At 31.5% G+C, this 27,457-nt stretch overlaps 2 protein-coding genes across 8 annotated transcripts; one reads left to right on the forward strand and one right to left on the reverse strand.

Annotated features, from left to right (window-relative positions):
• The first annotated feature begins 2,142 nt into the window (after positions 1-2,142).
• Positions 2,143-6,513, forward strand: LOC120080608 (telomere repeat-binding protein 4-like). Of its 3 annotated transcripts, none has more exons than XM_039035336.1 (10): positions 2,143-2,447; positions 3,175-3,313; positions 3,402-4,221; positions 4,372-4,590; positions 4,698-4,733; positions 4,837-4,916; positions 5,081-5,325; positions 5,468-5,779; positions 5,865-5,928; positions 6,011-6,513. In XM_039035336.1, exons 2-10 carry the CDS (start codon positions 3,233-3,235, stop codon positions 6,200-6,202), a joined length of 2,049 nt encoding a protein of 682 aa, XP_038891264.1. In that variant the 5' UTR covers positions 2,143-2,447; positions 3,175-3,232; the 3' UTR covers positions 6,203-6,513. The 3 variants fall into 3 exon arrangements, with proteins under 3 accessions (XP_038891264.1, XP_038891262.1, XP_038891263.1); XM_039035334.1 differs by having other exon boundaries at positions 2,144-2,447; positions 4,834-4,916; XM_039035335.1 differs by having other exon boundaries at positions 2,144-2,447; positions 3,405-4,221; positions 4,834-4,916.
• A 194-nt stretch (positions 6,514-6,707) lies between these two features.
• On the reverse strand, positions 6,708-11,847 carry LOC120080607 (actin-related protein 5). 5 transcript variants are annotated; one of them, XM_039035331.1, is made up of 12 exons: positions 11,579-11,846; positions 11,408-11,478; positions 11,098-11,153; positions 10,813-10,857; positions 9,936-10,038; positions 9,584-9,693; positions 8,909-9,018; positions 8,730-8,820; positions 8,202-8,639; positions 7,962-8,089; positions 7,453-7,795; positions 6,708-7,350 (listed from the first exon to the last, which is right to left on the reverse strand). In XM_039035331.1, the coding sequence occupies exons 1-12, from the start codon at positions 11,677-11,679 to the stop codon at positions 6,856-6,858; spliced, it is 2,091 nt and encodes a 696-aa protein (XP_038891259.1). In that variant the 5' UTR covers positions 11,680-11,846; the 3' UTR covers positions 6,708-6,855. The 5 variants fall into 5 exon arrangements, with proteins under 5 accessions (XP_038891259.1, XP_038891257.1, XP_038891258.1 ...); XM_039035329.1 differs by having other exon boundaries at positions 11,098-11,222; XM_039035330.1 differs by lacking the exon at positions 10,813-10,857 and having other exon boundaries at positions 11,098-11,222; positions 11,579-11,847.
• Between the last annotated feature and the right edge of the window lie 15,610 nt (positions 11,848-27,457).

Consider the following 27,457-nt stretch of genomic DNA (forward strand, 5'->3'; position numbering starts at 1 on the left):
CCAAAAAAAGTTCAATGGTATTTTGTGGTCTATAAACCATAAACCCACAACCATTAAAGTTCAATAGTAGCTGTAGTCTATAAAGATTGAGTTAAACCTCAACACTTTTGAGTTGCATTATTAAAGGGCTCTAATCAACTCAAACTTAAAAAAAAATTGTCCCACAAAGAAGATAAAGATTGAAATATAGACATGATGCTACCCCTCTGTCTAGAAAAATAATAATAATAATTAAATTCCCAATTTTGTCTCTATATTTTGAAGTTTGTTTAATTTAATATTTATACTTTCAGTTGTCTAATTATAGTCACGCTACTTTTTATAAATCCTAAATTTAGTCTCTACTTCTAGTTAATTGTTAGTTTTTTTATATAAAAAAAAATTATTTATAACACTTTTTCTACAAATTTTAAAAACATATTCACCATTTTATTTTCTTGCATGAAAATTGTAATTATTATTTAATCAATTTCGATAAAAATTAATTTTGAGAGACTAAATTTAAGATATATTAATATTACAAGGACTAAAATTGAACAAATTTAAAAGTATGATTACCAAAATGATATTGTAACCAGAAAAAGAGAAGTTAAAATCCCAGTTTAGTCCCTACAAGATTGTTCAATTTTAGTATTTATACTTTCGGTTGTCCAATTATAGTCACAATACTTTTAATAAATCTTAAATTTAGTCTCCACATATAATTTATTCTTGATTTTTTTAAGAAAAAATTTTGTCATTAGGATTTTTACTATAACTTTTGAAAATACATTCATATTTTTTAATTCCTTGCATGAAAATTATTGTTATTATTTAACAAATTTCGGTAAAAATTAATTTTGAAAGACTAAATTTTAAAATTTATTAAAAATTAACTAAAGTGAGACATTTGAAAACGTAAAAGCTAAAATCGAACAAATGTTAAAATACAAAGACCAAAATGGTATTTTAATTCAAACAACAATAATAATAATAATAATAAATAAAAAAAAATAGTAGAGAATATATTCCAAATTGTATGGAAACCCGACCCGTAAAACCGGGTCCATGAGAGTGAATGTGGGGCCCAAAAGGGACACGTGGAGATAAACGAAGGGCCTATCCGTTAAAATAACAATTGGCGTATAGTAAAGCGCGCTTTATCTATCCACCTGTCTGGACGAGACGTGTCCCACACGGATAATGCAAATTTCCTATTTTTTCTTTTATTATTATTTTTTTCTTTTTTTCAACCCTTTTAATTTAATTTTATTTTATTTGAAAAGAGAAAAAAAATAAAAAAAAATAAAAAACTAATGGGATATCCGCAAACCACTTTGGTCCACTCGTTTATCCATACTCTTACGCATCTCTCTTTACCACATAGATTTCAAATTTTCTCAAATTATCTCTCTTTTTATTTCTTTATTTTTTCTAATTGTCCCCTAAATTACAATTACAATCATAATTATTATTTTGAAATTAGGTCCACCAAATTCTCCACTTAACCTTGAATATGACTAGACAATTCACATCCATTAATCAATCTTGTTTTCATGCATAATCATTTTATTTACCCATTTCTCATTTTTTTAATATATAGTATCTTAAAACTTGATTGATATAACAAACAAAATGATCAAATCTATATACCATGAAAAAATTGAATAAAAACATTTTGAGTTAGATGATGAATATAACAAACTATCAAACAACTATTTCTCTAATCGATTATCGATTCGAGTCATTCTTATTATTTTTTTTTAAAAAAAGTAAAATTTTGATTTTGATTAAAAAAAAATTAGATACTAACTTAATTATTTTGTTGATGGTATTTGAGGGAAGAAAAAAAAGAGAGGAAAGAGAGAACCACTATTTTTTCTTTGTTGGTTTATTTTAATTATTAATTTTTTTTAAGGAGGTTGCGTATGGGGAAAAAAAAAGTGCCACGTGTCAAAAGGTAAGTTAGAAGAAGTGGGAGTTATTACGTTAAGAACCAGTCTCTCGATATTTACACGGAAAAAAGAAAAGAGAAAAAAAAGAAAAGAAAAAAGGGTTTTGGTGGGTTTAACCCGATATAGCCGGTTACCACGATGGCTGTCCACTGGATGTGCCGGTTTTGTGGTCAAACATTTTAGGATATATGTCTGTAAGAGGTTTTAGCCACTGTTTATGTTCTTGGTTTTTTTCTTTTCTTCACAAAACAGGGGTTTTTCTCCTCTCCAATTCCTTTTTTATTTACCCATTCAAAATTATTTCTCATTTTCTTCTTTCAATTTCTTTCTATTGGGATTTGTGTTCTTAATAATTTCATGGATCTCTTTTCTTTTCCCTCCACTGGATTCTGGATCTTCCCTTTCAATTTTCTGTAATTTTCTTACATTCTTCTTCTTCTTCTCATAATTTGAAATCTCAGCTAGAATTTGGATCTTGGGTTTGATTGAATCATTAAGATCCTTCTTCTACAGGTGAGTTTTTTTTTTTTTTTTTTTTTTTTTTTTGCTCAGAGATTTTCGGAATTTGGATTTTGTTTTTTGGGTCGTGTTCTTCGGGTTGTTTTGTTCTCGGAAAATATGGGAATCTGTCTGGATTCTGCTTTGTTTTCGATGGGTTTTTTGTTGTCTGTGACATTTCTATCGGAATTATGAACAATTTGGTCTTCAGAAGTTGTCTGAAGTTCGAAAGTTATGATGTCGGGTTTAAGATCGGATCCAGTTGAATTGTTTGAAATCGGTTTGGTTTCGGTTGATCCGATGCTCTCTGTTTGGTTTATATGTTTCTTGAAGCAAGCAACTTATGAATTGGGGGTTTTTGATTTGGTGGTTTTGGAAATGGGTTTTGATTCTCAATTCTGAATTTTGCCTATTCCGAGTGGAATTAGAGGTTTTTCATTTCTCTAATCAAGATTTTTTTCCCTGTCACAACCATCGACAAGTGTTTGTGACATTGAAATTTTGAATGTTCTTTGATTTCTAAATCTGGGGGTTTTTCCTTTTTTCTTGCTGACATTGTGAAATTTGGTAAATCTTCCTTTGTTTAGATGGGGTTTAACAGGGGAAAAAGATAAGATCATTGCTTTGACATTGTTGTTGTAAAGCTAATTGTAGCAGCCTTTTCGTCGTATTCGTATTTGTGTATGATGGTATAGAGTTTCAAATTTGAACGATTTTGGTCTGTTGTTTTGATGATTGGCAGTGAAACTGGCGAATCTCTCTGTGTTTGATGAGTTTTTACTACAATGAATGCCTAAGACATGGTGATGAAGAAGAGATTGGACAATGGATTCAATGGCTTTTCGGACTGGACCGTGCCGAGAGGTCCGAGATCTCTTAGAGTGAGTAAAATTGAATCTTCAGATCTCTCTCTATATATCTCTCTGATTTGTTGAACTGCTACTCAAGTTTTGTCCTCCTTGATTCTAGAAGAAGGTTCATGGAAAGAAAGATTTCGAGGATGGCCAGATCTGCGCGATTGAATTGCTGGCTTCTTTAGCAGGGAAGCTTCTGCAGGATGGCGAAAGTATGGCATATAGTAATACGTCGGATGGAGACCACTCGGTGATTGGCACAAATGTCGTCAAGGAAGAACGGTCGAACAAAGAGAAAGCTTTTAAGGTGGAATGTTGTGATGCTGGTAGCAGTCAAAGTTGTGATCTTGATTTAGAGAAGACTGATCAGAAACAAAATCTGAAGAAACTCCAATATGTAGATAATAATACTGTTTTGGATTGTACTTCAGTAATCGTAAATTCTAACAGCTTGGACGAGGCCTGTGGTGATGTTAAGCCTGTGATTCGTAAGACGGAGTTCGAAGATTATCACACGAAACCAGAGGAAGGCTCCCCTGATTTTCTAGAATCAACGGATACTGGTATGAACATTGTTAATGAAGAACATGAGGCCAAAGGATTTGGAATTGGATTTCAAAATATGGCTCATTCACACAATTTTAAGGATTTGAAGAAGTCCTATGGAAAATCACCAACTATGGCCAATTCAAGCTTCAAAACTAAATTACCTTTGTCGACCGATGCCATTCGTAGTTCATTTTCCAGATATAGGAATTACTTTAAGTTAGCAAGTAGAGACGATGATGAAAAATTTAGGTCCAATAAATCTAGCATTCACTCAAACTCGTATAGACCTCCATCACGAATTGCAGGTCGACGAATAAGGAAGTTATTGAATTCCAAACACTGGAAAGCAGCTCCAAAGCTGAAGGACTGTGAGATTACTAGATCTGGTGAGATTTTTTTTTTGTTGTTGTTGTTGTTTCTACCAATTTTGAGGTGTATGTGTGAAATAGTTTGACCACATTTTCAAGTTTGTCTTAATTCGCTCAATTTGAAATGTGATGTCCGTATTTGTATCTTTCAATTCACTTTCACAACAGAATCTATAGATGAAGAAGCACGAAACCCTTTTCGCAAGAGGAAACTGTATTTTAACAGTGAGAGGTACCAGGGTGATAGTCTTTACAAAAGGAGGAGATTTTCCGACCGAAGCTCCATGGTGAACTCTGATGGAGGAATGAGCAGTGAAAGTGTAACCAATTCTCCCGAAAAGAGCATCCACAACGATAAGTCCGGCTTAGCTGCAATATTGCATGAAGGTCCTTAGCTAACTGGTTACTTGAATTTAGAGTCCTTTATGACTTGTAAAACCAACATTTTTGTTCTCCAGTAATCTCATAAACTTCCTGTGTGTCAACATCATCAGGTCAAGAAGCATCCTTCCTCTCCAAAGATACTCATGGTATGAAAGTTTCTATGCATTTCAACATCTTTCTTTTGTCCATCTTGCAAATTTGGTAACATACAGCTGGTTTCTCATCGCCTGCTCGATTGTTCGACAGTAGTAAAATTTAGCATTAGATCATTCAAGGTGCCAGAGTTATTCATCGATGTCCCTGAAAATGCAACCGTTGGTTCACTAAAGGTAAAATGAAGTGCAATTCACCTTATTATTATTTTTTAACTTATAAACACAATGTAAAAACTTACTGTTGATGAAAGTGACAAGAAACCATCAATTTGTACTTCCTCAAGTGAATGAAGAATGTTGGTACTAAAGCAGTTTTTATGCTGTGTAACTTTCTACAGAAGATAGTACTTGAGGCAGTAACTGCTATTCTCAAGGATGGATTACACGTTGGGGTTCTTGTTCATGGGAAGAAGGTTCGAGATGATAACAGGACCCTATTGCAGACAGGACTTACTTGTAAAGATAATTTGGATACCGTTGGTTTCACGCTGGAGCCAAATCTTGTGCATAATACTACACCGGCTTTGTGTCCTGAGGATCCTCCTCAGATGTTAGCATGTGACACAACTGAACTTCTACCCAGGTATTACCATTACATTTTGTTTCATTCTATCACGAGATTTCGGAGGTCTTGGAAACTTTTATAATTGTTTTCTAGTGATTTCCTATACTTGGATTGCTAGCTTCGGTCTGATAGCATATGTGCTGTGTCAATTTCTTTACAGCTCTCCTGTAAATCCTGTTTCGAGCTCGGGAATACTAGATGTCACCTTACCTAATACTACATTGACCAACTCCCAAGATGAAAGTAAACATGAACTGACTACTACCAGCATTGACAAGTTACCTGATAATTCTTTACAAGATTGCAAAGCTTTGATTCCTGTTCCAGAAATGAATATGGAAGCATTAGCTGTAGTTCCCTTGAATCCAAAATCTAAACGTTCAGAAGTTGTACAGCGTCGAACCAGGAGACCCTTCTCTGTTTCAGAAGTAGAAGCACTGGTTCAGGCCGTTGAGGAGCTTGGAACTGGAAGGTTTGCCAATGCTCCCTAACAACATAATCAACCTCACCACAAAGCAGGAGTTTAAACCAATCTAAACTGTGTTACCTTTTTGCAGGTGGCGGGATGTTAAGTTCCGTGCATTTGAGAATGCAGATCACCGAACTTATGTGGATTTGAAGGTTGTTTTCTGTCTCAACATGTGTTAGGGTGATCGATGACTACTCGACATAAAATTTTAAACTGATGAGGGATGTGTTGCAGGATAAATGGAAAACCTTGGTTCACACGGCAAGAATATCGCCTCAGCAGCGAAGGGGAGAGCCTGTTCCACAAGAACTTCTGGACCGGGTGCTGGCTGCGCATGCTTATTGGTCACAACATCAGGCAAAGCAACACGGTGGCAAGCATCTTCAAGCTGGAGTTGTGAAGGCTATTGAGGGCTCCAGCAGTTAGGCATGTCGTCTAAAGGAAATTTCCCACATAAAATGTAAAAAGGAATACTAGGTATATTTGACACTTTGCTGTAATCAATCAAGGAAGACAAATTGTAAGCATGATTTTAATTTCTTGTATTCTCACACTTCGATTCATTGTTTATTTCCCATTTGGGAACCGTTGTCATTTGTAAATATGATTCTTGTAATAATGAGATTCTAACAGAATTCTTTCTGTGTTTAGACATTCAGTGTATTCAGTTTTGTTGTACTCTATCAATATCATGAAACTCAACTGTAAATCTTTGTTGGGTAATATTTTGACCCTAAGGCCTTTTATTATTTTTTTTCATGATTTACTCTAAATTTAAATATGAATGGATTTAGATATTAAGTTTCTTTTAATGCAATCTCAATGTCTAATTTAACAAAGCTAAATTTTAAGACCAAAATTAACTTGCTCAATTAGTGAAGTACGAGGTTGAAAAAGGAAACATTCACCTAAAAATAAATAAATACATGGCTGTTGAAATGGCAGGTAATCTGCAAAGGACATGTATTAATTATCAACATTATATTTGAAACATGTCAGATCACGGAGTAGTGAGTAGTATACATCAATTAAACATGAATTATCAAGGATACAGCTGCCATCAGCAAACTTAAACGTAACTAAATTGAGTACCGTAATTGGTATCTGCGAAGCCAGTCCTCGCCCTTCTCATAATAATCCATCCTACTGAAAGTCTGTGTTGTGAATTGTGAAGCAGCAGCATAGACAGAGGCCCCTCGCCATGCATCGAGAATTGGATCCAGCGCTCTGACCACCCTAATAGGTGATCCACATGGCCTAATCATCCGAATTCCAGCTTCTAGACGTTCCCTTATGCCGGGAAAAAGACAACTCCCTCCTGTAATGAGTATTGAATTGGTTAATCTTTCTGCAATATCGTCACTGTAAGATGGCAACCTCCGTAATGAGACGCCAGTCATTTCATCTAATCCTGTCTGGTCAACTCCAATCCAGTTGGGATGAAATAGAATTTCAGGGCATCGAAACCTTTCAACCCCCATTACTATCTGGAAGTCTTCTTTGGTAAGTGGACGAAATTTGGGCATTTCAGTCGGTTGAACATCTGACTTAGGAACAAAAGTGGGGTCTATGTCCTAATAACAGTAGTATGCATTAGACTTAATATCTCACTTACTCATGATCAAGATATTGAAATTCAGTAATAGGTAAAGCAGACTTAGTAAGTGGGGACTGACCTGGAGCCTAGAGGATAAACGAACCAATTCAGCTTCATCCTCATCGGGGCCTTCATCGTCATCGTCATTGTTATCTTTGCTCATCAGTTTATAAAGCTGCCAATCTTCATCTCTTGCACCAAAGGTGTCCTCACCCTTCCCACGATCAAAGGCTGCTGTCGTTAAAAGCCGCATCCTCTCCCTCTGGGCAGCATTCAGTCTCTCACCACGTCCTACTCCTCCAGACAAATTATTCCCATTTGCATGGCCTCCATTAGTCTTGAGTCGTTTTCGCTGCTCCACTTTTTCAGAAAGCTCCTTGTATTTGACACGCAGTTCCTCTAAATAAAGTTCAGGATTCTCCCTACAAAACAAGAAATAGAAAGGGGAAGTTCATAGAAACAAATCCAGTATAATGGCACCGTAGTGAAACATTCAACTGAACAATGGTAACTTCCAGCACAGCAGTATTAATAATTTGCTTCCCCTGGAGACTAAAATTGTGAAGGCTGGAAGACATTAGTACGTACATTCTCCTTTCTTCATCTAGCTGGTTTCTCCTTTCTCGTTCTAACTCTACTTCATAACGTTTTTGCTTTGCTCGCTGCCGTCCTTCAGATGTGGTTTTGAGAAACAATTGCCTTCTTTTCTCCTTGATCTGCCAAGTAACATGATCATATTTAGACAATGTATGACAGCGGTAAACAATAAAAATAAACAAATATATAAAACATTCATGTCTTTATCATGCATATACAACTTTCTTTTACCTGCTCAGGTGAAAGCACATCATCAGGGACATTGATAAGATGAAACTTTTCATTTGTAGCATCTGTATGATCCTCAGATTCCGGCTCATCCTTCGGTTCACCCTTTGCTTTCCGCAAAGATTGTGTTGCTTTGGTGAGAGCAGACTCAATTTCCTGCTTAGAGATGTACCCAGTTTCTGACAAGAAAGATGGAATATCATCCTCTGCCACTTGCACAAGCTGATGCAAAAGAAACTCTAAACCACGGACTTCATTTTCTAGTTCATTGATCCTTGAAGATCTTTTTGCTTCAGCCATTTCTCTCAATCGTTGACCTTGTTTCTCCTTAATTGCAGCCTTTCTTGCGATCTCTTCTTCTGAAGGAGGCTCCTCAGTAGGTGGTGGAATCCATGGGAGCTGCCAACACCTAGTTTTCCCTTCTGCTTCCTTGGTCCCTTTCTGTTCATAGATATAGGAGTCAAACTGAATGATGGGACAGATACAACACAATGACGGTGATTAAAATAGTATTAAAGCCAAGAAGACTACCTGAAACAATTGAGCTTCTGATGCGTAATCTGAAGCTATATAGCAATGCTCCATCTTCAGATCTTCAACCTTCTCCCATGTGAATCGGGCCCTGTTGCATCAACTAAAAAGATGAAAAAAAATTTCATCTTTTTTGCCAACTTTACACCCACTAAATATGTTAAATGAATTCTACTTACATATGATGAGGATATTTGAGTGAAAGAAGTTGCTTTAGAGAATCAGTCACATGATATCCACCAATATTGGTTCTGCAGCATCCTTTATAAACGGGCTCCCCATCAATGAACTGATAATAAAATCATTGATAAAATAATCTTAAGACTCTACATTAAAATCGAGTGTCCTAGATGCAGTTCACAATAGTCAATTATAAAATCTATGCATGAATAGCACAACAAGAAACATCAAAGTTGACAGAGTTTAAACACTCAACCTCAAATCAACAAAATATAAATATGCACAAATTGAAGAATTGAAAAATTAATAGACAAAAAATAATATTAACACAAACTAAAAATAAGATCAACAGCAATACACAGTTGCATCATAAGCAAAAAGTTCATATTGACTAAAAATGATATCAATACCAACTCAAGCATTTATAAAGTCAGAAAGATCAACAGCTTGATGCATCACAAGCAAGAAAGCTCATACACACAGTGGCAACAAACATAGAAGTAAGAAAACCAACTTCTACCAGGTACTTGACCCTTATTGAATTGGAACCAACAACTTCACTCTAATAATAGGAGAAAGGAAAACAATGGTGTGGGTGTGTGTGTGTGAGGAAAAAATAACAATGTATTCGTGAGCTCTATGAACTAGTAAGAGAATGAAAGAATAAAGCAAACCGGAATAACATGGCTTGCAGTAAATCCTGGGCATATAGCAAGGCCATCTTTATCACATATCCCAAGTTGTTGGTTGTACATATAGCTGAATGCCGCATCAACACCGAATGCTGTAGTAAAGTTAGAGGGAAAGGTAAAAACATATAGCAAGGAAGTAGAGCCAAATATTATAAGTAAAAATAATTGTAGTTTATGTCTAGTGAGACTAGTCAGACATAATAATACATTAAGTTTTAACCTGTAGTCCAGCAGAAGAGGACAGCAACAGTAAAGAGCTTGAAAACATAACGTCGGAAAGATTATGGTTCTCAGTCATTAGAGAGCATAGTAAATTCAACAACAAGGACTATACCTATCGAAGGAACTCCGTAGGTCTCGAATAAAAGCTCTGCCATTTTACTACGAGATTGAACTGGATTGCATACACATTCTGTTATCAGGACAGGGTGATTGATCTGTTCTGCCCTCAAAGGAACATAAATCAAATTAAGAACTTCATCGGGATAAAAAATCAGGGACAAGTAAAGACTAGCATTATTTGAAATTGTAAGGAAAATAGTTCTTCAAATTTGGGGAAAAAAACAAAGAAAAACATTCATTGGAGTTAAACTAGTAACGAACAAGAATAATGAATATTGAATTAAATACTAATACTGCCTACCTGTTTCACCAAGTTCAAGTTGTATTCTATACTACTATCATTAATGTCTAAACTATCTGCAATTTTAAATCCAAGTAAAGATTATGAATCAAAACACTCATTTCACCACATATGACCTCTGAAGCTGCAATAAGGATCCCCAATTGTTGTTGGTAATTGCAAAAAAAAATGACAAAATTTCCATAAAGAAATTTAAAAAAATGCACTCAAAGAGATGAGCTATGCTAAAATATACCAAACTCCAAATCTCTTCCCACAAAGCAAGTCTTATCTAGACCCAAGGTTCTTTCCTATTCTTTTCCAACCAAATATTCCAAAGAGCACAAAACCAATGTTCCCGAACAAACAGCCTTTATCCTGATGAGGTAGACCGAAACTGAAGATATGCCAAAGGTCTACCAAAATAGGAGGATTATGAGAGAAATTAAAGGGGTGGGGGTACAGGAGTCCACAATCAGACTGGAAAAATAAGGTAAGCATTACCAACAAGAAGTGGAGAAAGAAAGCAATGAGGAACGACAGAACAAGGAACCAGAAGGAGGTTGAAACTTAATGTTTGGACAATTACCTCCGGCCCATTTGCTCCTAGCCGATCAAATCCAAAGTCAAGAACCTAAAAGATGCAAGGAAATATTAAAAAGCTACAACTTTATATTCTCCAGGTTCATATAAGAACACACTAGTATGCACCGACACCTATATTCATTGCCCTAATATTTATGCATTACATTTGTTGCCCACATATGATTATCTCCGAGTTCAAATAAAATTAACAAGTTCAGACAACGCGTTTAGTTCACACACGTAGGTCGTAATTAAAAGTGGCGATTGCAAAAAAAGTAATCCAACTTACGTATTCCATAATCTCAAACTGATAAACAACGTTGCCATCAAAGGCAGAGCGAGGACCTGAACGTGTGCAATCAAAGTATTTCATCAAAGACAGATCATGATCTCCAACTATAGTAACCGTTTCACCTAAATTACAATAAGAAGAAAAACCGATTACACTTCAATAAAGAACAATATATTTTCCGCAGAAGTGGAAGTGGGGTAAGAATGAAACACTAACATCTCCAAACTAAGCCCCAATTGTAAACATCCACCAAACATTCCTTCTTCATTTTACTTTGGAAGTGTAAATTCTTCAAAAGTAGGCATACCAGTGGCTTTGTGGCGAGGTCTCTGGACAATGTTACGGAAAATAACGCGAGGGTCGGACTCTCCTGCCCATCTGAAAGAATCAAACAGAACACGGTTTATAAGAATGTAAACACAAAAAATAAAGTTCGTGCTGCTTATTCTAAGAGTTGAAGCCATAAAAATGGAGATACCCGATGCGAAAAGCAGAGGCGCCGTTGTCGATAACGATGGGAGTGGTAGAAGGAAAGTGATTGAAATCAGATTGTCTCTGAATTTCCGATACGAATGGCATGTCTACGAGTCCAAAAGCTGAAACAGAAGACAATTGGGAGTGGAAGAAGCTCTGTTCTTCTTTGCCCTAGCGTGCAGCGAGGTGGAGAAGAAGGACAAAAAAACGTCGCTGAAGGATCTTTCGACTGGCGTGGTTAAGATGGAAGGAAAACCCGGCGGTTTAGTTGAACCGGTATGTGATTTCAGATTTCTAAAGAAACACTCGGCATTTGAATATCTTCTGGTCGAACTTCGAAGTATATATTTTTGGAAAATTATTTTAAATGAAATATTTACAAATAATGGGAAATATTTTTTAAAAAGATTCTAGTCTATCGCGACTTATGTAATGAAATTTTACTATATTTATCAATATTTTAGTTTATTTTACTACATTTGAAAACAACCTTATATTTTAATTGGTTGAGTTATCATTAAAAGTTTAAAATGTTAGGGAACGTTTGGAGCAATGAGTTGGTTATTATAGTCCTAGATTATTATAGTTGAGTTATAATAGTTTGTGTTTGAGGTGTAGATTATTTTAGTTTAGGTTAGAATAGTATGTGTTTGATATGTAAACTATTTTAGTTTATAAAGGAAATAGTAAACACTATAGTAAATAATAAAAAAAATGATGAATGTAAAATAGTAAAAATTGTAACAAATAGTAAATGAGAGTTTTGAAATAGTGTTGATTGTGGCTAATTAGGGAATTCAAAATAGTATTTACAGAAGTGGTTATTATCATCTTAGGTAGTCTTTGCCCCAAACACCCCCTTAATGTCGACAAAATGTCATAATCTTATTTTATCAAAATGTTAATAAAATATCAATGTCGATGGATCTTTAAAAGTATTAAAAACAAAATATTCAATAAAAATATTTAAATTAGTAGATAAACATTTTATGATTTGTAAACAAGATAGCAGTTTATTATTCATATGGTATATATATTAGTGACATTTTATGGTATAATTTATTACGTGGATTTTTTACGATATAATATAAATGTCGATTCACTTCTGCTTTTGATATCAACCCATAAATATGTAAAAAAAAAATCGATGGAAATATCCAAATGTGAACAAAAATTTTATGTTATGGTAAGAGATTTTCTTACATTGATCATGGAATTGACGATATTATATAGAGTTAGTTGATAGTTTCAATAGTTAATAGTAATAATATAAAAAAAGTACTCACTTCAAGCATAGCTTAGTAGACACTAATTACTATTTTTTTTAAAGATATTATAATTAAAGTGTGGGGTGGGAGAATCGAATCTCGAACCACGAAATTGATAATATAAACAATATGCCAGTTGAGCAATGCTCTTATTGGCAACACTAATTACTATCTTTGTTATGGACAAAAAACGGCATTAATATCTCATGTTAATGAGAATTGATTCCAAAATTTGTCTCTATAATGTCATGATACCATTTGCATTGAAAAAAGTCTTATATATGTGAGAAAATTATGTATTGACGATGTTAAAATGAATTCTAACGAAGTCTCTAAATTAATTCATCTATGGTGTGTAGGGTTGATCTTAATTGATACAATAAGGGCGTGTTTGAGACAAAAATTATCCTAAGACGATAATAACCATTCTTGTTATAGTAAATACTATTTTGTATTCCCTATTAGTTACGGTCAACACTATTTTAAAATCCCCATTTGGTACAATATTTACTATTTGGTACAATTTTTCCTATTTTACATTCATCATTTTTTTTATTCTTTGCTACAGTGTTTACTCTTTTATTCTCAAACTGAAATAGTTTACACCTCAAATACATATTATAATAACTCAAACTAAAATAATCTATATCCAAATACAAACTATTATAACTAAATTATAATAACCTAGGATTATAATAATCAATTCCTTACCTCGAACACCCCCTAAATAGTTTGGATCTTTAATGGACACTCCTTCAAAGTTTAGAATTATTAATTAAAGTTTTCCTATAACTAAATTAAAAGTTGTAAAATTTAGGCTAAAATACACACAAAAGATCCCATGGACTTTGTCATTTGTCTAAAATCATTTTTTAAAAAAAAATATTGAAATATTACCCTTAAAATTTTATTAACATTTCCTTTTAAAAAAAATATATTTTATCAACACATTTTAAAATTATTCGTAAGGTGGGAATCAACTAGAATTTTAGATGAAAATTTAGATCTTCAATAATGTAGCATTGACTTGAGATAAAAAATAGAATCGGAATATCACCACATTTGTTTCAAGTCTCAATTTTCATTCAAAATTCTAATAGGACTTTTACTTTATTGACAATTTGAAACAATTGGTGAAAAATCAATATAATGTTGCAATTTTTAAAAGAATAAAAAATAACCTAATAAACAATTGACAATGTTTTGAGGTTTTTTTTGTCAAAAAAACAATTTAGCGTAAAATATATTCCAATTCTTATATATGTTTGAATGTTTTCAATTAAACTCATTTATTGCTCAACAATGATTGACATGTACTATCTCTCTTAAAATTGAAAGTTTAACTTAGGAATTACCAAAAAATAGGACATTTGTTAGGGGTAAAGACTTTTGGGTTCACTTTTTAAAAAGTATGAAAAAAATTCATTTTATCCTCATTCCCTCAAAAAGCGTTACTTTAGTCTTCTTCCACTTTTTTTTTTTTTTTTTTTTTTTTTTTTTTTTTTTTCAACTTCTCTTTAACTTCTCTTCCCTCGAGCTCCCTTACCATGCCCAAGGATTTTTTGCCTCTCTTGAACATTCTCTCATATTTGTGGTAAGTTTTTATGATTCTTTTTTTTTTGGTTCTTTACTCTTATTCCTATGTTGATGTTTTATTGATCAAACTTCCAAATTTGAAACGTATATTTCCAAATTAATTTTATACCTATTTTAAGTGATCTAGGGTGATTTTATAAATGCTTTAGCAAGTTTTTTAATTTTTTTATTTCACAATATATCGTATCTTTCAAATTTTAAATGTCCACCCCCAAATCAATTATATACTTGTTTTAGGTGATTCAAGGTAGTTTTACGCATGTTTTAGGGAGCTATTTTAGCTATTTTTTTTTTTTTTAATCTCACAATATCTCACAAACATATTGTATCTTATAAACTCCAAATGTCCAATCCCAAATCAATCATATACTAGTTTTAGGTGATTTAAGATGGTTTTACACTTATTTTAGGGAGTTATTTTAGCTACTTTTTTTTATTTAATCTCGCAACATCTCGCAAACATATCTCATCTTCCAAACTTCTAATGTATACTCCCAAATCAATTATATATTTGTTGCGAGATGTTGTGAGATAAAAAAATAGTAGCTAAAAAACTATCTAAAACATGTACAAACTCACTCTAAAATCACCTAAAATACATATAAAAATAATTTGAAGTTGGGCATTTCAAGTTCAAAAGTTAGAAAGTTATTGCAAAATGTTGCAAGCTAAAAAACTATCTGAAACATGTCCAGACCCACCCTAAATCACCTAAAACACATATAGAAGTGATTTGGAGTTGGGTGTTTCAAGTTTTTGGAAGTTAAAAATTCACTGCGAGATAAAAGACCAATACCTAATAAACTATCTAAAACATATCTAAACCCACTCTAAATCACTTAAGATACATATAAAAATGATTTGGAATTTGGTGTTTCAAGTTTGGAAGTTGGAAATTGTTGCAAGATATTGCTAGATGCTGGGAGATTAAAAAAATAGCTAAAATAACTCCATAACACGTGTAAACCCACCTAAAATCACCTAAAACAAAGTTTAATTGATTTGGGAGTGGACATTTGAAATTTGAAAGATGCGATATGTTTGCGAGATAAGAAAAAGTAACTAAAAACTTGCTAGTAAAAGTAGATTGAAAAGTGAAATATAGAATCATAAATTTTGGTCCTTAAAATTTGAAAAAAAGGTAAAATTTATTAGTTCAAATGGTTTAAAAGTTAGAATATAGTTTCTATGGTTGAATAAATTCTATAAAAACCATTTTCATGGTTGACTACTTTTATAATTTCAAATGATCTGCATCCTCCTTGAATCATGGTGTAGCTTTTTGAAGAAATTTATGAAGAATAAATTTACCTCCTCAAGTCAAAATCTATTGGAACAAATTTTCAAAAAAGTGGAGTCTCCCACTAACTTTTTGTGTCCATTATGTCACAAAAATTCGAGACAAGTGCTAATTTGTTGTGGAAATGCCAGGGGTCAAGAGTTCCTTGGTGCATTTTTTTACTCTAATGTTTTTCTTTTGACTTTATGTATCAACCATCATTAAAACGTTTATTGATCATCTTAAGTAGATTCGTGAATATAAAGAGAAGGATGATGTTACAAAGTTTCAAGTGTTATATTATGGTATAAATAGACATGTCTTTTAAGGAGATGAGTTTTTGATGAAGTCACTATTGGAATCAATACACGTGTTAAGGAATTTATATCTAATTAGGTTTTGAAGAGAACTCTAATGATGTATCTTACTCATGTTGGATTTCTTCAGCATCAGTCGTTATCGGGTTGGTTTCTTCTTCAGAATCAATGATGTATTTGCCTATGATGTGCATGGTCAAATGTTGTTGGCACGAGAGGGCTTGATTGAGTGTTAAAGAAGCATCATGTGAAGAAGGTTTCTCAATTAGCTCCTTTAGTGAAGGTACAATATTTTTGTCACATCAATTAATTGAAAAATGCTATTGTAGATGGTATAGCTTGTTGGGCATGATTGAGGCAGGTTTTGCTTGTTGGCTTGTTGATAATGATAGAAGTTATATATATATATAAATTTCTTGCCAATTTTCTCGTATGTTTAAGAAAAAAGCATAGTGACTAAAATTTAACTATTTTCAAATTATAAAGACCAAATTTATAATTTAACCAAAATAAAACGTACAAAATATGATGGACCAATTGGATTAAACTGAAAAGTTATTATAAAAATAGACATAATTTCATATTTTAGGTAAAAGTTAATTATTTATTTTTTGAAAGATATTATAATTAAAGTGTGGGTGGGAAATTAAACCTCAAACTTCGAAGTCGACAGTACAAGCACCATGCAAATTGAGCTATGTTCTTGTTGGCAAAAATTAATTATTTTTTTCCTGAGAATATTAAAGGAAGTAATGTCAACATTTAATATTTTTCCAAATAGAAATCACCAAAATAAATTCAATAGTAAATAGCATACTTGTATTGAATTATTGATTAAATGAAATAGTAAATTTTTCTTATCAATTCACCGCATTTCCATTTAATTCATCGAGCCAAGGCATTGATAAAAGCAATTAATCACAGCCGCAAAAAAGAAAAGGCGGGAAAACAAATCAATCAAACGGTCAAGATTCAAGAGGAAGTTTCTGGTACCCTCTTGATCTCCCGCCACGTCACCAATCGAAAACAGTGTTCCTTCCTTTACACGTTTTTTTTGGAATGTTATCTTCCACAACAAGCTCTAACTATTATAAATTTCTCAAACTGAATCTCTTCTTTTGTCTGATTTTTCTCAAATTTTACCTTCTCCGATCAGATTCTTTCAAGTTTCAATTGCAATTCATGGCGGAGGGGACGGTGGATCTTTGCCAGACCCCGAGACGGAGGAGCTGCAGGATTCCGGCGGCGGCGGCGTGCCCGTTGGCGCCGAGGAAGAAGCCGGTTTGCTTGAAGCGGAAGGCTCCGCCGAAGGGCGGCTACTTTCGGCCGCCGGATTTGGAGGTTTTGTTTCGTCTTGTTGCTCCAAGAGAAGAGGCTTGTAGTTAGTTTTTTTTTTTCCCTTTTTTTGTTGGGGGGGAGGGGGGGGGTGTTATGGTATATAAGCTTGAGATTAAATTTTCTGTAATGTTTTCTTTTTAATGCATTTTAGAGTTTAGTGATTTTCTGTGAAAAATGATTTTGTAAAAGTAGTTTGGGAGGAGAAAGTGTGATGAGAAGTGGAAATAATTTGTTTTTTCATTTTGGAAGTTGTTTTGTCTTTTTTTAAAAATGATTAGTTGAACGTGTAAAATGTGAGAATTTGAACTCTCTTATCGAAGAATTGACAAAAAGAGATCTTCTTATGAACGATGTTACAATAACTTAAAACATAATACTAAGCAATATAACAATCGGAAGATAATACAAAGTTTGGTGATTCAGTTCAGAAAATACTACTATATTTGGGAGGTAATGTGTTCGTGAACAGATATTTTCACTAATATAATATCAAGCAATTATATCATTGTATTTATCTATAATGACACGGTAAATATAGTGACACACGAATAATTTAACTTTTTGTCAAATCATTTTGACTCTATTTATACTATCTTTAAGTGTGCGGTTCCTTTTCAATAAACCTAAACTCCCTCTAATACTAGTGACCGACCACTTAGGCTTCTCTTAGGTTTCCTCTCTCACGAAGAATTTTATTTTTTCACTTTCAAGTGAAGTTTACTCCACACTATGAACTTAGACTATCATAAGTTTGAGAATCCCTTCTCAAATTTGTTAAAGAGTAAACTCACACAATCTAGAGCAAGCCTCAAATTTTACAACAATACAATCTTCTTCATTTATCGACAAACTTGTAGTTTGTGAGAAGAACCTACAAGATAATTGACTACAAAGAATCTTTAAACCAACCAACCATGAATGTAACTCCTTACATATGCACAGTGAAAAGAAAGTAAGGAGACGATCCTAAACAAAATTGGTAACGTTCAGAAAAAGAAACAAAATAAAAAAAAAATTAACATCCAAGATTTTTTAGATAAGAAAAGAAATATCTTGCAGAATTAGCAATTTAAATAACAACATTCCATCTAGAGCAACAATAGCAGAAATATACTAAAGATAATTTATGAACGCAACCACATTACCTTTAAATAAATATAGTCTAACACAAAATCAAATCTTTTATAAAAATGAAAGAATATATATCTGAACTAAGTGAGTTGAGATTTGTTTGTAGTAATATTCTTATATGTTTAATTTTAGAGAATAGGAAATATCATTAAATGTTGGTAGCTAATTATTTAAAGGTTTTAATCTGATTTCTTTTTTTCTAAACTTTTAAATTTATCCAATTTTTACAATGTTTGTCTTAGCTCTTTGTTCTATTTCAAAGGCGAAATATGATTTAAATTTATTAGAAAACGTAATGGTTAATATTTGTCTCGCTTAATTAATAAAGATATCTATTTTACTTAAAGAAGTTAGTATAGAAAGTTCACAATCTACCTCTACTTTTTAGTATGTATCAATTCACGTAATTATTAAGTACCTTTTTTATTTTTAGATTTTGGTCTAGTTTTCGTTTGGCTCTTAAGATTTAGAATGTTATATTTTTTGGTCATTAAATTTTGAGATTGATTTCAATTTATTCTCTAAGTTTCAAAATGTCTCAATTTTATCTTTGTTGTTACGTTTCAAGATTTACACTTTTAATCGTGATTTATTCTAACTTCTAAATACTCACTTTCCATCTTTATTATTAACATTTATTAATTAATTTAAAATAATTATAATAATTATAATTAATAAGTTTCACTATTTTTCATCATTGTTAAAATTAAAATTAAAATTTTCCTTTATAATTTTTAAAATAATTAATAGACATTAAGCACAAAGATTAAAAGTAAGTATTTCTTGAAAAATTGAGGTAAAAAGTACAAATTTTGAAACTTAGGGACTAAATGAAAACAAAATTTATATCTCGATAAAATTGTAACATTTTGAAGTTTAATGACTAAATTGAAATCAAATGCAAAATTTAAGGACTAAAAATGTAACATTTTGAAACCTAGAAACTAAATAAAAATTATTAGACCTAAAATCTAGAAATCAAAAAAGTATTTTTGTCAAATATATAAAATTTAAATTGAAGGTTAGATCTTAAAGTAAATAGGCTTCTCCCTCTATTTTAAAAGTATAGGGTGTTATTATTATTTTTTTTTTAACACATACCGATATATTTTCATATGTCCATAGATTCAACATCGATATAAACTATAAAGGCCGCCTCAGGAAAAGAAACATCGACATAATTAAAGATTGATTTAAAATTTTCATTAGGTTGTAAAAAAGTCATGAAACATAAAGAATTATTATACAATTTTACATAGATGCAACATAGATATAACATAATATTTTAACATAGATACAACTTCGATATAGGCCGACTATTGATGCCAAATTTTGGATAGAGAAAATGCACCTAACCTTTACATGACATGGTTTGCAAAAGAGAGAGATGCACACTGGTATGATGCTTAGATGTACCCTGGTATGATGCTTGCTACCCGTAGTCTGATGCTAAAGTTAAGAGAGTGAAAGAACGTAGAAGTTAGAGAGTGAAAGAACGTAGAAGTTAGAGAGTTTAAGAGTAGAACTCTAGTTACCTCATATGAAGTTATAATAATGTTATTTATATAGAAAAGTTGACCTAAGTTATTCCTTAGAGTTTCAGAGTTGCCTTAGGATAATTAGATAACCTAACGGGTTAAAAGACGTGTCCGATTTCATGTTTGGCTAGTGTCAGAAGCTCGAACTAGGTCGAGTATTTTCCTTAGGCCATATTTGGGGCATAAAATGATCTCTTGGGTCGAGCATGCCCCGTTGGGCATTTAACAAGGCTCGACCTTAGTCTCGACCGAGGTCGAGCACAAGCCAACCCCTTTTTCTACGCTCATTTTGGTATTTAGTTGTCACTTTCGACTGGTTCACACTTCTTGACTTTGTCATTCTATTTTCCTCTAAATGTCAATTATACCCTTCGGTCTAAAATCACCTATAACATATATAATGTATGTATATGAGATTCAAAGTTGCAACTTGTGCTGCACAATAAATTTTGAAAATTTGAGCAAATTGGGAAATGTTTGGATTGTTTGAAAAAGAAACAAGGTTTAATTTTTTCAAAAAACACAATTTATTTTTAGAAAAAAAAATATACTTGTAGATTTTAAAATTTGGTTAGGTTGCATCTGGGTCTCCGCGTTTTCAAACTCAACAATTTTATCCTTGAAGTTTACTTTTAATAGCGGTCATGGGCCTTCGATTCATTTTTTTTTATAATTCCGGACAAAAAGTTGGTAGATGGACCGAAGGGTGTAACCAAAAGCAAATTTCAAAGGTAATATTGTTGAATTTGAAAATTGAGAGATCTAAATGCAGCATAAATCAAACTTAAGTGATCAAAAGTGTATTTTTATCATTCTTTTAAACATTTTTTTTAAAAAATAAAAACCATAATATGACACTCCTATGTTCTTATTACATTTTCTCAAGGTGTGTTATACCCAAAACACTCCAAATGCTTCAACTAAATGCCAAATTAGATGACTATTAATAAACAATATGAAGGTTCAATTTTCATAACAATGTGACTAACTGCTAACTACTGTTGGTGGTCTGCGACAACAAGAGTGAGGTCAATGATCGACAATGTCCGTTGGTGGTAGGAACGATGGGTGTCGCTAATAACAAATCTTCTTTTCTTTTTCTGAATTCAACAACATATGAAATAGAATGATTCAAACCCCTAACATCTTAATCGATGACATATACTTTAACTAATTATTTCCGTGGGACATTACAAATTAATAATATGAAAAGAATAACTAGTACTATTAGGATGGGTATATTATGACCATGTTGAAAATCTTTTTCAACCACTTGGACTATGAGCATATTGATTAATAATGGTTCTTCGTTATTTTTATTCTATAATATATATATATAAAAGGTTAGACATCAAATAGGAAAATGGAAAAGAGCCATAAATAGAGATGGTGGTCTAATAGTGATGAAGAAATTAAAGTATCAACTTGGTTAAAATATCATTTTGATTCTATTTTAAAAATGGTTCAATTTTAATCTTAAGAATTAAAATTAGATATTTAAAAATGATAGGATTAAAATTATCATCTTATGAGACTAAAATGATATTTTAAAATTTTAACCCAAAATTATTTTATAGAGAAAAAGAATTTAAAAAGCACCTTCACTCATCAGCCTTCAGTACGTTACTGGGTCAGGTTTATGTCCTCCCCAAACCCTAAAAAGTATTTGGTAAAATTAAATTCAATTTTGTCGGTAATAATATTTTCTTCTTTTGGCTAATTTTAAAATTCTAGTTTCATCACTGTTCAGCTTTTATTCCAAAACTGACTTATACCCTTTTTCTAAAATATTAATCCAAATCTATACAATTTTGTCAACTAATAAGATAGGGTTTTGTGATGAAGCATATACATAACTTAAATTTGAATTCTAATGAAATTTTATTTAAACATATATAGATTTCACATTGATATTAAGGGAAAAAATATTTTAACTTCATATATTAGGGTGAAATAAAAATATTAGAAATTATGTTCTTCTAATTAATTATATCCAAATGTTTGTATTCGTTTATTTTTCCAAAGATCGAGTTAGATAAATCATCATCGGTTGACTTAGTGGTATATAGGAGACATGACCTTGATAAAAGACTAAAAGATATTCTACAACCAAAATTTCAGGAAAACTTTTAATTAATTTCATATGAACATTTTGCGTCTTTATAATGTTTATATCAAATCCGACATTTTATCTATATTTTCATCAATGTATTGATGGCTCGATGTTGAGTAATCCTTCTTCTGTTAAAACATTTTAAGAAAATCTAAAAGTTACATATTTTCATAGACACTCCTGTGGATCCCATTGAATCCCCTATAATAGAAGCTCTCTACACCTTTACCTTTCCTTCATCTCTCTTTGGCCATCATTTAGCTAGGGTTAGGGTTAGGGTTCTATCCTAGTAGTCTCCACCGCCGTTCGTTTTATTTCTCCGATCATCATCGGAATCTCGACCAGCCATTGTTTTCCGACGGAGCATCATCAAGATTCACATGAAATTGCTTTCGACTTCACTGGAAACCGGAGAAACTACAAAAAAAAAAAAATCACTCCTTGTGGGATTGATCTTCCAATTGACATGGGAATCTTGATGATGCTGCAGCGGCAATCAATGGTTTTAGAAACTTTTTGCAACTGTTTCAGAGACTCCATGATTAAAGGTGAATTTCATCTCTGTTGCCCTTTTTCTTTTTTCTTTTTTCTTTCTTTTTTCTTTTAATTTTTTAAAACATTATTTTCTTCTTTGTTGTTCTTAATAAATAGCTAGTCATGAAAGTGAGATTGGCTTCTTGGGTTTTGATGATTTATGTTAAGTTTTTGTTTGACTTCAAAGGATTTAATCTGTTTTTCATATAAAATCTAGTATAAAGATTTGGATAATTCTATATAACATATAGGATGCTATATTATACTTGGATCCAAATTTTATTTTAATTTTCTTAGTTCTAACATAGATCTAGGATATAGAAGATCGAATCTTTACTTTTAGAAGAAGTTGGAGATGTATCTTTACTATTGAATTATATTTTGGTTCGTGCTTGATCTAACGATGTTAATTTAGAATGACCTAATTTGATAACTTTTTCTTTCCATGAAACTATTTTAACTTAAAATTTATCTATCTTTTTCCCCCCTAAATATTTTGGTTAATCTCAAGGTTGGAAAGAGAATTTAATTAATTTTGTGTTAGTTTAGGGTTAATTTGGGTTGCCTATGTGTTTCAATTGTGTTAAAAGACAAATTTTGGGGACACAAATCTGTATTATATATATGGGATGTTTTAACTAATTGAGTAAACATTTTTTAATGTTGAAAATATTTTAGTTAATGAAGCATTTCTGTTTCAAAATTTTCTTATATTTTTTTGTGAAAAAGACTTTAAATATTTTTTTTATAAAACAAGCGTGGTAGAATCAATGTTTCGTAAAAAAAAAAAAAAAAAAATTAATAAAAAAATTAATAATTTAAGATAAATGTGAATAAATTAATATTATGCACATGTTAGGCCATTTATATTCCAAAGATAAACAGGAAAGTTTTGGTCTAATTTTGTATAACGCCCTTTGAATAATAAGCAAATTCATATAAAATGTAAATGTGATAAACGGATATGTTCGCCAAGTTCTGTTGGATAATAATTTTGTTTTTAAATTTTATGTTGTTTAAATTTGCTTGTTGTCGATCTCCAGAGTTTCTTACTGTGTGATTTTTCAATTTACCTAAAAAAATATTTGAATTATTTGTCAAATTTCATAAACAAAAACAAGTGTTTTTTTTAAATTACTTTTTTAGGTATTGTTTGGTAACCATTTAGTTTTTTTTTTTTTTGAAAATTAAGCTTATAACACTACTTGTACCCATGCATTTCTTTGTTTATATTTTACTTTTTGTAAGCATTTTAAAAAACTAAACCAAAATTTGAAAACTAAAACAATGTAGCCCCATTTGGTAACCATTTAGTTTTTTCAAGATTAAGCCTATAAACACCTCTTTCTGCCTCTAAATTTGTTGCTTAGTTATCTATGTTTTATCCATATTTTAAAAATCAAACCAAAATTTGAAAGGTAAAAAAAGTGTAGATTTTTATTTTTTTTTTAATTTTTGAAATTTGACTAAGAACTCAACTCCTGTAATTTGAAAGATGCAAACTATTATAAAAAATAAAAGAAAAAAGGGAAAACGAAATAGTTACCAAACGAGACTATAGTTTTTAAAAATTTATTTTTGTTTTTGAAATTTAACTAAGAAAAATCACATGTTTTTTTTCACGGTATTGTAATTAAAGTGTAGATAGGGAATTGAACCTTTGACCTCGAGGTCAATAGTACGAATACTATGTCAGTTGAGCTATGCTCATGTTGGCAAAAAAATTCACATGTTTGTTTTGGAAGAATGAAAAACATTTTAAAGATATGGTGTGAAAACAAGCACAAAATTTTCTAAAACTAAAATCCAAATAATTATCAAACATAACCTTAGTTTTCAATATAATTGGTGCAAAAATGAATATTAAAATACGAAAACTTGTGAGAAAATGGGACCAATGATCTATTTTTGGAGTCCTAAATAAGATTTGACCTAACTTTTAAAAATCTATGTTTTTTTTTTTTGACATTTTGCTTACGTTAACGTGGAGTGAATTTATTACATGGATCAAAGTTGAAAATTCCCTCATTTCATACTCGTAATTCTCGCTTTTCTTCTTCTTCTGTTTTTTATGCATTTCTTCTTCTTTCATTTTTTTTGGATTCTTCTTCTTCCCTCTTCTTCCTCTTCTTCTTCATGGAGCAAGAGCAAGAATCCAAATGAAGGAAAAAAATTGAGAAAAAAATTTCAGTTGTGTTTGATGAGAAACGAGAAGAGGAAGTGAGAGAAAGGAACAAGACCTCATAAGAGTATCAGACCCTCACACGTATTTTGGGACCAAATAGATACTTTCACATGTGCATGATGTTAGCATAAGACCATTTTTCATTCATTTTTTAACCTTGGGCCAAATTTCAGTTACTCCCTTAAAGAGACGCTAGGGGTACAAATTTTCCAAAACTTAGAAAAAATAATGTTTATAACGTTGATTTTCGAAACAAAATAATTATAAAACGGAATCTAAATTATTCAAATCCAACGTATGTGAGCCAAACATTCAAGCTACATCCAATGGGATTAAGAAGCCATGTGTGTGGTGAGAATTTGTGGCTTTTTGTTAAAGGCATAGTTCCCTTTTTATAAGAGCTTTTTCAAAGCTGCACCAATAACTGATCTTCTCCTCAACAAAATCTCTGCTATTTCAGTTGCATAATCTATCAAAAAGAAATACATGTCTCTCTCTTGTCTATTACTTTATTTAATTATCCTTTCTTTTTTCGAGGTTTCCTAAGTTTGGTCTTTAATCTCTGCTTTTTATAGTTTAAAATTTGAAACAACAAAAGTACTTTCTTTTACAACTTGTATTTTTCTTTTTCATCTTAATCTGGGCAGATGTGTCTGTCACGAGCATGCAGCCTTTACATATTAAATTTAAAAAGTTATAAAGTTTAGCTTTCCATTGGTTTTTTTATTTAAGCTTATAAATACTATCTTCACCTATTAATTTCTTTATTTTATTATCTACTCTTAGTAGTGTTATAAAAACCAAAGGCATGATTTTGAAACTAAAAAAAGTAATTTTTAAAAATTTATTTTGTTTTTTAACTTGTGTTTAACTAGTTAAGAAATTATGAAAACTATAATCATAAAATTGTAAGAAAAATAAATACAATTTTCAAAAACTAAAAACAGAAAACAAAATGACTATTAAATATGGTCTTAGTATTTGAGTCTCAAATTTTGAACTATATTACTTGAACCATATTTTTCACATTCCATGAAATAGAAACTTAGGTAATTTCAAATAACATTATATATTTGAATAGATATGTTATATTCTTAATTTAGGATGATATTATAAGTTTGTGGTTCATTTTGATGTTCTTGATTTCTAATAAACATAATTGGGTACCTTTGCCAAAAGGGGAAAAAAAAAACTTTAGTTTAAGGTTAAATGAAGTATATATAATACAATTATAATTTTCTTTAAAGCTTAGAGTGTGTTTGATTAACTTTTTAAGTGTTTAATTAAAAAAAAATAGCTTTTAAAAAAATGAGTCTATGACCTATGTTGGTCTAAGAGGAACACCTAAAATCAACTTTTAGAAAATAATTTTCAAGTGTTTAATAGTTAAACTCTCCCTAATTTGTATAGTTCTTAAAATTACCAAAACAGCCTTAATCGTTATCTACCTCACTTCCAATATGTTGGCTATCATCGCCCTTCACGGCTACCTTTGACGACTACCATCGATAACCTACTCAGGTTGAAACTTTTGGCAACCATCTTCGATAGTCTCCACCAACGACCAACTCTGACAACTACAACTGACAACCATCATCTGCAGTCAACTCCCACGACGAGCTCCGACGACCACCACTAATGGCTACCACTACCGCAAACTCCAATGGCGACCATTCTAGATGACCAACTCTTGCGACCATTATTTTGTTCTTTATAATAATTTGATATTAATACAGATACTTTTAGTATATAGCAAATTAAACAAACTTATATATAAAAACACTTTTGAGAAAAAGTTCGCCAAACACACAAATATTTTTATTTAGGTAGTTTTCATCAAAAGTGTTTAAATGAAAATAACTTTTGAAAAGCATATTTTTCTCAAGTCAATCTAAACATGCCCTTAAAGTTTAAGGTGATTGTAGTGGGTAACACTTTTAGGCTAATAATTAAGTGTATAACAATATTTTTAAACAAGTGCAAATTTAGCAAAATCTATAAATGATATACTCTTATTAACGACATAGTTTATCGTTGATAAACTTCGAGAGCTGGATCAAAATTTTGTTATTTTCAAATTCTTTTGTATTATGTTATATATGCTAATACTTTGGACCTAATTAGGTTGAGCTTTCTTTAAGTGAAACTTGAAACTTAAAGTCACAAGTTAATTAATGTTTAACTCAATTTGAATATATAACTCTCTAAATAAGCTAATATTTTTCTTCAAAAAGTCGATGGTTATAGTTCAATCAAGGATGAAAATATCTAGATATGTTGACGATATATCCGTGATATATCCGTAAAATCACATATCTGATAGAGATATTGGGGGGTAAGATTTTTCACAAAATTTCACGATATTTCGCCGATTTCAACGATATATTTCTGGTATATCTTTTTAGGCTAATATCTTTTGCAACTCAACAAACGATATTCTGTTGATATATCACAGATATTTCGTGGATATATTGTAGAAACATCATAGATATTTTATCTAAATGTCGTCCAATTATCTCTATATATCGCTTTTTTTTTCTTCTCTTCTAATATGAAGCTTTTCCAATGTATGGCCTTTTCCATT

Source organism: Benincasa hispida, chromosome 6 (genome assembly GCF_009727055.1).
Source record: "Benincasa hispida cultivar B227 chromosome 6, ASM972705v1, whole genome shotgun sequence".
In the NCBI taxonomy this organism is placed as follows: Eukaryota; Viridiplantae; Streptophyta; class Magnoliopsida; order Cucurbitales; family Cucurbitaceae; genus Benincasa; species Benincasa hispida.